The sequence below is a fragment of the Lissotriton helveticus genome, chromosome 11 (assembly GCF_964261635.1).
Source record: "Lissotriton helveticus chromosome 11, aLisHel1.1, whole genome shotgun sequence".
Lineage (NCBI taxonomy): Eukaryota > Metazoa > Chordata > Amphibia > Caudata > Salamandridae > Lissotriton > Lissotriton helveticus.
In genome coordinates, this window is record NC_136072.1 from 1,093,142,204 (window position 1) to 1,093,155,543 (window position 13,340).

A 13,340-nucleotide genomic window follows, 5' to 3' on the forward strand; every position below is an offset into this window, starting at 1 on the left:
GATATAGACATTTGAAGATTTAAGTGATGCACTTCTAGAGACTGATAACAAAAAGATGATCAAATACTCAAAAATCTTGCTGGTGATGGCGTAAAGAAAGTCATAAAGAAAATGCCATGAAATGACGAAGAAATCACATGCCGTCAGATTAAAGAAACCTTGCATCTCAATTTCAATCCAATACCAAATGTTGACTATGAAAGATATATTTGGCAAAACCATACTTATAGAACTTTTAACTAATGTAATTTGCAACATTATTGTCCCTCATGTAAATCGCTCTGATTCCATCGGGTCTAGCCAGCGCTATATAATAACTCATTAATTAAATTTGTTCCCATTTAGTACTCTTTCTCCCTTTGTCTACCTCCCTAGCTCCTATCCACTCTCCCCTGAATCTTTCACCTTGCCTGCTAGTTAGCCTAGCCCCCTGTCCTTTGTGCCCTTTCACTAAGCACTCCTTCTCCCCTTGTTGGGGAAAGATCCAATATTTATACTCTAGAGTCTCAGCGTACCCGCTGAGAGAGTCCACTGCGCCAAGGGAGCCACTCACAGCTGAGGTATGGTATGGCACCCCTTGCCAAAGCACTCCCTCTCCCCTTTTTGGGGAAGGATCCAGTATGTAGGCCTTGGAGTCTCAGCGACCCCTCTGAGAGAGTCCACTGCATAAAGGGAGTCTCCCGCAACAGAGATAGGGAAGTGATACCACTTCCTCTGGGATCACAGCTTACTGGACTTTGGACGTTGCTTTGATTAGTCTACTGAGTACTCACAGATCAGATTCCATAGCGCTGGGAGGCCTCAGGGTAGCCATGCGCTCTACAAGTACCCTTACAATTACAATTACAATTACCGGTTTATGTCCTCGTCGCCCTTCCCCTCCTCTTTCCATGCGATGTCCTTCACCCTCCCCTCTTCTTTTCCTCCTTCATTACCTGTCTACTTCCCCAGCTCCTTCCCCCTCCACTGCATCTTTCCCCTTGCTTGGTTTTCCCCTTTCGTATTTGTGATTATTGTTTATCTTGACCTTACAAGTAACTATGTTGCCATGCTCTAATAACTGTGTAACCTTTGTAACGATGTAACCTGTAACTATGATCTGATGCTCATGTAAAGCGCTCTGATATCTCCGGGTCTAGCCAGCGCTATATAAAACCTTTAAAATAAATAAATGAAAATAAAATTGATGAATTTGTAGAAACACTGTAATTTCAATTAATTTATTGATGAAGAAGCCATACGTCTCAGGGTCATTGATGGTTGCCCGATTCATGCAGACGATGAATGCTGAGACGAACTCTGAGTCTTGAACGAGTGTAAATGGCTGCTAGAGCTGAGGAGCATGACGATTTACAAGCTGCTGACATGGAGTCTGGAGTTGCCCAGACTAAATCAGTCATGAGCGTGAAAAGCAAGTCAAAGCAAAAGACTGAAAGACACACGGTGATGTCTAACACGTAAAAAGAAGTTATATTTTGGATGTGGATTTTCATTTCGAAACAAAGACAAATGTCCTGCAATTGGACAGATATGAATGGGCTGTGGGAAGAAGAACCATTTTGTGACAATGTGCAAAGCAAAGGGAAAAAACAAGTGCATCACGGCATGAAGACAAAATGGCCACCAGAATCTTCCAGAAGTAACATTCGACACGCACCCACAAGTCCCAAAGGAGATGTCAAGTACAACAAATTGATACTGAGTAAAGTAGATTGATATTTAAATCATCGTCAAACAGTTCCTCTATATCAGTATCAAGTGAAAGTGAAGAAGATGGTTGTGCCCTGTCGACGTTTACTTCAGAAAAGAGAGTGCATGTTGGACTGGCCGCATGTGAAGAAAAATGTCAGTCAAAGAAAAGTCAACATGCCAAAGCATCAAAGTCATCCAAACAGTGCCTGAAAATTACACTGAAAGTAAATGGTTGTTCGATACCTTTTATCATCGACAGCGGTGCATCGATAAACATTATGCCTGAGGAAAAATATTTTGAATTGCACCCCTTACCACAACTTATGCAGTCAAAAACAAAAGTGTATACATGGGCTGCATTGACACCCATAAAAAGTCAGTATTAATTTGTAGCAAAAATGAAACAGAAGGAAACAAAGGTGCAAGCACCCACCCATGTGCTTCAAGGGACAGGGCTGAGGGCCTATTTACTCAGTTTCAGCACAGCTACTGATATTGGACGGATTTTCCGTGAACTACAACATGAATGCTCCCCATGAAATAGTAAGTCAGTTCCCTTTGTTGCCTCATGGTTTGGGAAAGCCTAAGACTATGAAAGTAAAGTTGCATAGTAATGATGACATCCGCCCTGTTGCTCAGAGACAGAGGCAAATTGCTTTTCATTTACCAGATGCTGTTGAGAAAGAACATGAATCATTACTTAAGCATGATATAATTGAGCGTTCTACAGGTCAAACACTATGGATTTCTCCCATCACGGTATTTAAGGAGTGGCATACTTATGCGTTGACATGCTTCAGGTAAAGAAGGCAATTGAGCGAGAATGACATCCAGGCCCACATATTGTTGACATGATAACGAAACTAAATGGTCCAAAAGTCTTTTTTCGCCTTGATTTAAATAAAGGTTATCATCAGAAGATTACAGGTACATTTCAACCTTTTCTACACATGTTAGTCTTTTGTATTGACACAGACAAAGGGCCTGATTTACATCTTAACGGATCTGGTCTCGTCTGCACTTTTCAGACGGTTTCACCGCCTAGCTACTCCGCCCGCTCTATTTAGATGTTGGCGGGACAGTAGACCGTATTAGTGCTGCTGTCTCCACTAGAATGTTCCTCCGACATCAACAACGTCATAGGCAAAAGCAGCTGTCAGAGGGAGTCCAGCCAAGATTACCACTGGACAATCACAATGTGCCTTTCTGTCAGGGAAACTATGGCAAGGACACCTCCAAACTTGAGTTGTTGGATTCAAAGGAAATGAGGTAGAGATTTACCTTTTTTCCTGTTTCCCACTTCCATTTTTGTCTTACCCCATTGTGCAGGTCCTTCCTGTGTTGCTACTACTTGATCACAACACTAATATACTTCGTTGTCGCCAGAATGTAAGTTACGCTTCTTTTTCACTTGTCTTACTATGAATCATGTTAACATTTGCTTGAGTCTCGTGTATTTTAACATTGCTCTCACATGCCAATATTTTCTTATGTGTAATGCATTAGTGTTCATTTTACAACTTTTCAAGGTAAAATGAACACACCTGTATTGGCACTTAAAAAAACTGTTTTTTGTTGTGGTGGTTGTGGTTGTGGTTGTGGTGCCTGCGGATGTCATTCAATAGTATATGTATGTTGTTTGTGTACTATGCTATATGTAAATAAAAAAAGCATAACACATTACCTACATATATTTTTGAAGCAGACAACATATATGTGTAGTGACACATTAATGAGTAGTACCTACCTGTCTCCACTTCACCAGAGGCTCACTCCATCGGGAATCCGCTGCTAGGACAACACCAGCACAACGGGGGAATCTAAATAGACTCGGCGCTAACCTGCCAGTCTGACAGTGACTGAGTACTGTTAGCCAGCAGAGGAGTCCACCGCATTAATGGAGGGGCACTGCTTATGCAACGGAAAACAGTCTGTTGGTGTGGACAGCGGTTCAGCCAGCCCACATCTAAATACACCGGGAAGGACTCCGTCAGCTCGACGGAGTACTAATAACCGCTGCCACGGGGAAGACTACGGGAGTCCCGCCAAGATCTAAATCAGTCCCTAAGTTTTGGTGTGTCATCCGGTGCAGAACTGTTTCAAGATGTTATTCGACGTATCATACAGTCTGCCATGAATGCTTTCAATTACAGCGATGACATATTGGTAAACGGAGCTACACAAAAAGAACATGATAAAGGTCTTACACAAGTATGTCATTCACTTGCCGAAGCACGTTTGACTTTGAATGCAGACAAATGTGAGTTCCATAAGACAAAGCTGAAATTCTTTGTACATACCTTTTCTGATGGGGATATGACACTGGATCCTGCTAAAGTACAAGCGTGGTCAAATGCTGATCCCCCAGAAGATGTTTCCATGGTGCATTAATTTCTTGGCATGGTCAGCTACTGTTATATAGAAGACTGTGCCGCTGTAAGTGCTCCATTAAGAGAGTTGACTAAAAAGAATGTTTCATTTCAGTGGTCCCATGAATGTGAGAACAGTTCTAAGAAAATCAAACAAACCATTGATAATGCTATTGAAATGGCTTATTTCAATCCAAAACCTCATACAGCAGCGGAGACCCGAATGCTCGAATGCATATTGTGGTGTATGAAAGTTGGAGTTTGTCCCCACCAGAACTTGCTTACTCACAACCTGAAAAAAGAAAGTTTAGCTGTGGTATGGGTGTGTAAACACTTTGATGTATTCCTGTACAGAAAGCCTTTTATGCTGGTAACTGATCATCAGCTTTGCTAACAATATTTGGAAATCCAAAGAACAAAACGCTTTCTTGCATTGAACGTTGGGGACTCTGGCTACAAGAGTACAATTCTAACATTGTGCATCATCCAGGAAAGGATCAGAACCCTGCTGACTACTTTTCCAGACTGCCCAGTCAAGGTCAAAGCACTCCATCCAAGTCAACTAAAGCTTATATCAACTTCATCATAAAATCAAACACACCAACTACCATTTTCTTAGCCCAGATTATCACTGCTACAAGCCACGATAGTGACATCCTAAAGTTGAAAGATATAATTACACATCAGTCATGGAACCAGAACCCTTGACCTCTCACTAGTGAAGGTGAATATAAAAAATACAGAAATGTCAAAGATGAACTGTCCATACCTCAAGAGTGAGTTATAGTGTGAGGATCAAGAATCTTGATTCCGGAGAGTCTTCAGCAGAAAATGATTGAAGGGGCCCACGAAGGACATTGGGGAATCTTTGCCGCAAAACAGCTCCCTGAGACAGAGTCTGATTTTCATATGTCGACGAGCGAGTTGAGAAGGAATTAAAGGTCTGTCATCTTTGCAACTGCCTATCTACAATAGTTACTCAACACACCCTAAACATGTCAGAACTCCTGAAGCATGCCTGAGAGAGAATAACCATTTACTTTTTCAGTCCACTCGACAATGGACATCACCTGATGGTGATTGTGGACAAATACTTGTGATTTCCATTAATTGAGGATCTCTACTCCACCACTCAAGAATGAGTCATTGACAAACTGGATAGCATCTTTGTGACATAGAGTGTTTCAGCCATACTAAAATCTATCAATGGCCCTCCTTTTAATAGTCAGGAGTTCAAAGACTTCTTAGAGAATCTAAGTATAAAGCAGGCCAATATACTGGTTGAGAAATTTATGAGTACGCTAGAGAAAGCTGTACAGTGCGCTACACTTGAAAAGCTCAATTTGCAAACTATGTTAAACTATACATTGCAAGCTTACCGGTCAACATCTCACTCGACCACCGTTGAAAGTCCGGTAACATTGTTGTTCGGAAGAGCAATGACAACCAAGATACCCCAGTGGACCAATCAGAGAGAAAGAGGTGAGAATGCAACTTGTACGAGGGAATTGGTTCAGAAACAAAATATTAAAACAATGCTGACTGAATATGGCATGAGAAAAACATCATCTTCCAGAGAGGAGACAGAGTGCTTATATGGCAGATGTAGAAAAGAAAATCTGATGCTCCCTTTGATGCAGAACCTTTCCAAGTGGTGTTAATCAAAGAACACATGGTGACTGCCCAGCTCTCTGGGAAGTCTATTACCAGAGACTCTTTTCACTTTTGGCATTTGATTGTTAGTTAACCAGATCACCATGGTGAAGGAGAAACTAATTCTGAAGCACTGGTTACTGCTGCTGCTGCCTTTTCTCCATCCCAGCAGATCTTGGATCATGATGGTGATAGGTCTCAACTTCATACGAGACGTTCAGATCGAACAATTACAGTGCCAAAGAGAAGAAATTAAGAGATTTAAATGTATATATATTTTGAAAAATTAGTAAGTTTTCATTTAACAGAGGAGACGATGTAGTGTCTTGCGAGTTAACAATGGTGGAACCCTTTTAGCTCCTGATGAACTCCGTAGAGCTACGACGTAATTAATAGAGTGTATTGCAGCGAAGGCTGCTTTAAAATGTTGAGTACGCTATTACTCACAGACAGATAAAGACGTATGATACTAAGCTCCATGTGTGGTGTAGTCATTTACTGGTACCGCGGCTGGGAAGAGGCTGCACGTGTGTTGAGGTGTCATACTCCTGATGGGGTGTGCGTGAAGCCCCTCTGCCTCAAATACAGTGTGCGTGCACTCAGGGGTCACACTTAGAAGCGGTGTGCATGAAGTCCTGTGCCAAGGGCAAAGAGTGTGTGTGCTTTCAGGTGCCAAAGATCTATGGGGCATATTAGCAAGGGCAATATCGCCGTTTTAGCTGGACTTTTTCCCGCTAAAGCAGCGATATTTTTATCGCACTATCAGCAAGCTGTCGCTAACAGCAGTTAGTGACAGCTTTTAGGCGATAGCGACCGGTTTGGGGCCCGCTTTGCAAGTCAGCGATATTTATCGCTAATGACATGCAAAGTGGGCGTATCCAATCTGTTAGCCACTAAAAGCAGTCTCTAACACAGCTATCGCCTATTAGCAACGCAGGCTTAGCGATAAAAAAAGTTGCGCTAAGCGCGATTATCGTTAGAATCTAACACCTGCTAATAGGATGACTTACCTTTGTATTCAATGGGAGGTGGATTGTTAGGTGAAGCCCCCACTGGCGTTAATGTGTGTATTCACGCATTTCGCCGCTATTGCTGAATATTTTAGCACAATGGAGAAAAACGTTGCCAATAGCATGTTTTCTCCGCTAAGATATCCAGCGATAGGCAGTGATAAAAAAAACGCGCTAAGCGCGTTTTGCGATAAATATCGCAATTTCTTGCTAATACGCCCCTATATTTGTTTCCATCTGCTCCGTCTATGGATATAAATGTCACTAGCAGATGTAGCCAAAATATTTACATTGCTCCGAATACGACAGGGTGTAGGATTTGGATGCTGGGTGTGTATTGATTGTATACTAACAATAGCTATGCTGGAGACCATTGGCCAAAACCCATGCATGTGTTTGTGGTGGGTTTTAACAGATGTATCTTTTTCTTGAAGATTAGTTTTCAAACATCTGTGATTCCCATTGGATGGCCCGAAACCATTGACCAAACAGGTGTATAGGGACTGGTTCTGCTGAAAGCAGTGTTAAACAGCAGTGTATGGATTGCTTCTCCTGGAACCAATGCTTAAACAGCTGTGCATGCATTGGTTCTCCTAAAACCAGTGACCAAAAGGGTTTGGATTGGATCTTATTAGGTCACTGACAATACTGGCGTTTGGACTATGTGTATTGTAGTCAAGTGACGTAATTTCTATTTGTGTGTTTGGTTTGGATACCTTGAAACCAGTGATCATGTATTTTAAAGATTGGGTAGTCACAGATCATTGAGCTAAGAGAAGTGTATAGATTGGATATTTTAAGAACTGGTGGCCAAATTAATTTTCATGAATGTGGTAACTTGAAAAGAGTATCAAAAGATGTGTTTGTAGCTCGCATCTACTATAGACTAGTCACCAACATGTTTACATTAAGTGTTTATCTCGTAGACTCATGACCAAGCAAGTTAACTTAGGGATAATAGCCTCCTGGACACACTCCCCTAACACATTTTATATATTGAATGCACATGTTTCTTTGTTTATCTCCTTATACAGCTGTTGGTGATTTTTTCAATGCCAGTTGCATCCCGGGGGTGGGAGTATTGACCCCCCAGCTTTGTGCATTGTGTCAAGGACAGAAATCCTATGTCCGAGACAAGAATCACTTTTGTGAGACCAGCCACAGCGAACCCTTCTCCGGCTCTGATGGAGCCTTAAGGTAATGCATCTCTATGTGCACTAAGATGGTGGGGTGGAGCAATCGAGAGACGCGTCCCTGTGACAAGGCACAGCATGGCTGCCACAATAAGGAACACAAATGCATGGAATAGACCTGTTATTGGTTGTGCACGCCAGAGTATTTTACTTTGACATCAGTGTAATTGATTATAATCTGGAGTAACCATATTATCAGGCACAACTCAGGAACCTAATCCATGTACAGGCAACATCTATCTTCAGATGTGGCCCTGTCATCCAGAGGTTAAAAGCGGCAGATATAGGACAGAGCATGGTCTGCTTTCAAAGGAATGAGTATATTGCAATAGGTTCAGATAAGAAACATGTAACTCATTACAATGCAGAGCTATCTCAACTTCAGTGTGATGTGATTGCATTAATTTCAGCAAAATCTCTGATAATGGTGTATATTTCATTGTATGCCATTTAAAATTCTACTTATGTACTCAATAATACCCGTTAATGTCATAGTTGCTAGTTCTATTTAATTTACAATCTAAACGGTTGTATGTCAATACAACGCGGGCTTTTACACCGCATTCCATTACAACGCGGGGATTACAACGAAAGTCGTTACAACGACTTTCGCTGGAGGGCGCTGGATAGTGGAATAGTTTAATTTTCTATTCCAACTCCAGCCCACGTTGACAGTAGGGAAGGTGTTGGATAGAAAATTAAACTATTCCCTATCCAACAGCGCCCTCCAGCAAAAGTTGTTGTAACGACTTTTGTTGTAATCCCCGCGTTGTAATGGCAGTGCGGGGTAATCCCCGCGTTGTTATGGCTGTTCTCCATCTAAACATTTACATCACACCTTTTATTAATTAAAAAAAAAACACCTCTCCCATTTTGCATAAAAAAGATTGTCTTAGTTCAAATATTAGAATGTATAATAAATCTCTTTTCATAATCAAATTCTCAATTACTTTATAGATTTTTTTATTGACTGAGGTTTCTAAAATGCTGGGGAGCACCTTTTGGCCAGTGCAAAGCATCTGTGTATCAGATAGAGTTTTGCACATATAATACAAAGTTAGGGGCTCATTAGATTTTGGCAGATGTGGGAGATCTGCAAAAAAGCAGCAGATGTGCCATGCTCTAAACATGCTGTTGCCCCATTCTGTTTCGACCAGGAAGTGCCATGAAAATTTGCCGCTTTGGAAATGTGTTTTCGCAAAACGAAACTTTCCGAACTGGGATCCGCTTGGCAAAGCTTATGCACCTTCAGCAAAGCCACCAAAGCAGCGAATTTGCCAAACACTCCTACTGCCTGTTGAAGATTAATAAACCTGGTAAGCGGTCTTCTGCCAGGGGAGCGGAGGACATCCTTCTGCTTACCTGCTGGGGCAGGTTGCCAGCAAACTCTAAGTAAGCTACTTGGTCATGTTATCAGGAAGTAAGGTAATAGGATCTCTTATTACAGATAATGTGGCAATTAATGAATTCAGAAGGTGAGGAGTGCCAGGGGATCTGTAATTCAGACTGGTTGTGGAAGTGGAGTCCAGTTCAAGGGTAGTGAGTATCCCTCTGTCCTTCTTGATCCCTGCAGTAAGCATCTTGTGCCTCATTTATGAGGCTCTGCATCACTTTTACGCCGCCGGTGCGTCACAATTTTGTGACGCACCAGTGGCGTAAAAAATGTGCCTTGTTGCGCCATATTTACAAAGTTACACATCTAGGTAGATGCTTCACTTTGTAAACCCCTGCTCCACATTATGCCAGCGCCAGGTATAATGTATGCAAGGAGGGCGTATTGACGCAAGACAGGGTCATGGAAGTGACGCAGTGAAATCTATGAGATTTCACTGCACCACTTCTAGGACTCAAATGCGTCAAAATCTTACGCTTGCCTCACAGCAGGCGTAAGACTGACGCAAGCCCTTTCACATGGGGCTTGCCCCATGTGAAAGGACACATTGGTGGAGTTGCGTCACTTTTGTGACACACTCCAGCAATGCGTCACTTTTGCGCCTACAGATGCGTCAGAAATACTGACGTATCTGTAACTCCTTGCGACATGATGCGTCATACTGTAAATATGACGCATCATTGGTGTCGCAAGGAGGGCGCAATGAAAAGTGACGCATCGCTGTTTTCACGCAGCGATGCGTCATTTTTCATAAATGAGGCCCCTTATGATTAGTCTTGTCCCATAGATTGTTTGCTAGCAGCAGTAGTGACACTAAACTTGCTGCTCATTTCCCACTTGTGGAGAAGCAAGGCTCAATGGTTAGAGCGGCAGACCCTGATGCAGAGGTCTGGCCCGGGACCAGGGTTCAATTCCCGCCTCGGCGGCTCTTGGACTCAATTTCCCCAGACCTGATAATTCTCGCCTCGGTGCCTAGTCTAAGCATGGGTCCCACTCTGTGACTCTGGGCAATAGCTTGCTTAATCTCCACAACGGCCCCAGCAGCGCTTGGATGCCTGGTTTCACCTTGGGGGTGCCCAGGAGTGGACATTTCACAGGAAAGCCAGGATGGGTTCCACAGCGGTATGAATACAGCGCTACGAGACCTCTGGGTAGAAGTGCGCTATATAAATACAAACACATTTACATTTACATTTACATTTACTAGAACTCTTACAAGCCAGTTCTGAATGATAACGAAAGGCTGGTCTTGCAGAAGTGATATTAGGCGATTGTGCACAGATGGGTGGGGTCAATTTAAAGTGTTGGAGCAGCACAACCACTGACCGCCACTGTCGGAAACCTGCAAAGCCTTTGCGCTCAACGTCAAAGCTCCCAAATATCGTCTGTTCCAAACAGTGTTTATAACAGGCCACAATTGAGAGCTCGGGAGTTGGACGTTTCACACAGTACCTGTCTCCGAGTCAAAAGGAACATTTAATTAAAACAAAAAAGTTTAAAAGTGTACTTACCTGCTGCCTCTGTGTATCTCTGGTCCTGGCAGTCCGTGGCTCCAGCACAGGCTTCCACAGCCTAGTGAACTCCCCTAACCAATCCAGACCCTGCTCTCATGCTTTCAATACCATTAACCGGCATGAGAGAAGCTCCAGGATTGGTTGGAACGGCTGGCTCGGCGTTCACTCAGGGACTGGGGGTCTGAGCCTGCTCTCCACCTGACTGTGAAACACAGCTCGGGTTGGAGAGATATAAAGTGTGCATTTCGGGCTGGCCGACACAAGACAGACGGCCAAACCAACATGTGCGATTGCAGTGCCTGCCACTCCTCCCTGCTGCTGCCAGTCACCAGCAATGGCCCCGCCACACCCCTAGACTCAGCATGGGCTGGCAGGATTGAAAAATAAAATGGTAATAAAATCATTTTATTTTTCATGTTTGCTGGTCTTGCAGCGGAGGGCGATGCTCCTCCCCCCAATGAAGGAGCTGCTGCTACGATAATGATTAAGCTTAGAGTACTGGAGGGTATCTCGGGGGTTGAAACGGGTGCCCCTTAAGCTGTCACTTCCTTATTCAATTGCTTGCTTAAATAATTTAGGCCAATATGTACTAATGCGTTTTCCAATAGACACAGAATGGGAAAATCCATTTTTTACATCAGGACCTTGGTTGTTTGATGTTTTATAATCCAGAGAAGGCTGGATTATTTTCAAAATTGTCTTTAGGGTGTTCAGAGTTCACAGTCCTTGGACGCACAACAGTGCATAATTTCAATCAGTCAATCAACCTGGGATTTGTGAAGCACGCTACTCACCCGTGGGGGTCTCAAGGCGCTGGGTTTGAGCCAGTGGTTTCCGATGCTGGGCACCAGCACTTAATTGTCAACACCGCCAATCATGACAGTCTACTACATGGTGGCACTTTTTGTCTAATTCAGATATAAACAAAACAACAGTTGATTATCAATTTAACATGAATTCAAAATAACTAATACCTGCCGCCCAAGACATTCTTTTAGCGTTGGGAGCCTAGAATAGTTTGAACTGTCACACTTGTAGGAGTGTGATGGTTAGTAGTTGTGCTGGTACTGGCAATTGCTGTGCTAGCGGGAGCTATAGGTGGTGATAGCTATAGGGACCTTCTGACAAGGGCCCTGGCACCTATTGCTTTACAAATTAAGCACTGATGCACAGGGATCAGCACACATGCACACTCACTCACACCCAAGCCATACAATCTTCATCCAGTGCCCAGTTTGTGCATCAGCCATGCGTACCTCTAGAGACCTTAGCTCTTAGGAACATGAAGTGAACCCATTTAGAGTCAGTTGAGGAACAGCACATAAAGATGTACTTGATACATGACGCTAAATCTTCACCAATGATTGCCATCTATATCTCTGTGATATTGATATCTTGTTCCTGTTATTTTGTTCCTTTAAGTGTTATCGGTTGGAGTAAATGTGTCACCATGTAGCTACTTTGTATGCTTTGCTCTACAGATGTGCAGTGATACTGATATCTCTGGAGTAATATACAGTTCAGCGATATTAGTTGGGAGTGGGGGATATAGACCCTACATAAAATCTGGCTGGCTTCCATCATTTGTAACGCTAGTTCTGAATATCTGACAGGGTTCCATATTGATGATAGAAGTATGCGATTAAATCATGCTAAGAGATGCTCAGTCATTTTTAGTCCTTGCACAGTTGTGTTGCTGTGGCGATGGCGTAGCATAAGAAGCAGCACTTGTAAAAAAGGAGTGTTTGTACATTCACACTGGACTAATGGGCTGTCTCGTTCCTTGCAGCTGTCTCAAGAGCGGTGTAGGGGATGTGGCTTTTCTTGATCACATATCAATAGCCAACGCTACAGGTACAGTATATATGCATGGATTGCACAGTTGCATCTGATGGCTTTGAGTGTTGAGCTGGAATTGAGGCGGTGAGACAATTGATGAGACCATAACTGGTACGAATAGGGCTACCCCAGGTCCTGTTACGTGTAGACACTTGAGGACCTCTGACCCTCAATTAGACAGAAGGAGGAGGCAAGCAGGTCTTTGTCTTCTTGTACCACTGTAGGTGATTCCAAGAGGTTCATTCACAAAACTGTATTTTAGTGACTTACTTTCACCACTTACCACATCACAATGTTATTTGCTTCTTACATTCCCCCTTAATCAATTTTCTAATTGTAGTACAGTAAAAGGCCATATTTATCCTTCTATCTTGAACCCAAAATCCCATCCAAGGATCCTTCATTCATATTCCCTGTGCAAGTTTTCATTTAATATCACTGCATTGCAGGCAAATATCTGGTCTCAACATGAGGTGATTGTCGGAAAAGTGACTTCTCCAGAGCATCTAAAAAGCAATGTGATTTATGCATTATGTTATGCTTGCACCACATACTTCTTTACGTGAACAATGTATTGCTTCTCATGCTCTCATGAGTGGTTTGTGATCTTCGTCTGAAAAACGTTGTCCACCTCACTGTAGGTGATATTTGTGACATCTTCCTGTTAAATTGTCTTA

General features: G+C 42.8%; 1 protein-coding gene across 1 annotated transcript in view; it reads left to right on the forward strand.

Annotated features, from left to right (window-relative positions):
• Positions 1-13,340, forward strand: part of LOC144790939 (serotransferrin-2-like) — a 293,556-nt gene that overhangs the window by 136,815 nt on the left and 143,401 nt on the right. Inside the window, exons 5-6 of the mRNA XM_078665568.1 lie at positions 7,759-7,921; positions 12,614-12,678. Of these exons, the coding sequence (XP_078521694.1) occupies positions 7,759-7,921; positions 12,614-12,678 (228 nt within the window). The remainder of the gene's footprint in view (positions 1-7,758; positions 7,922-12,613; positions 12,679-13,340) is intronic.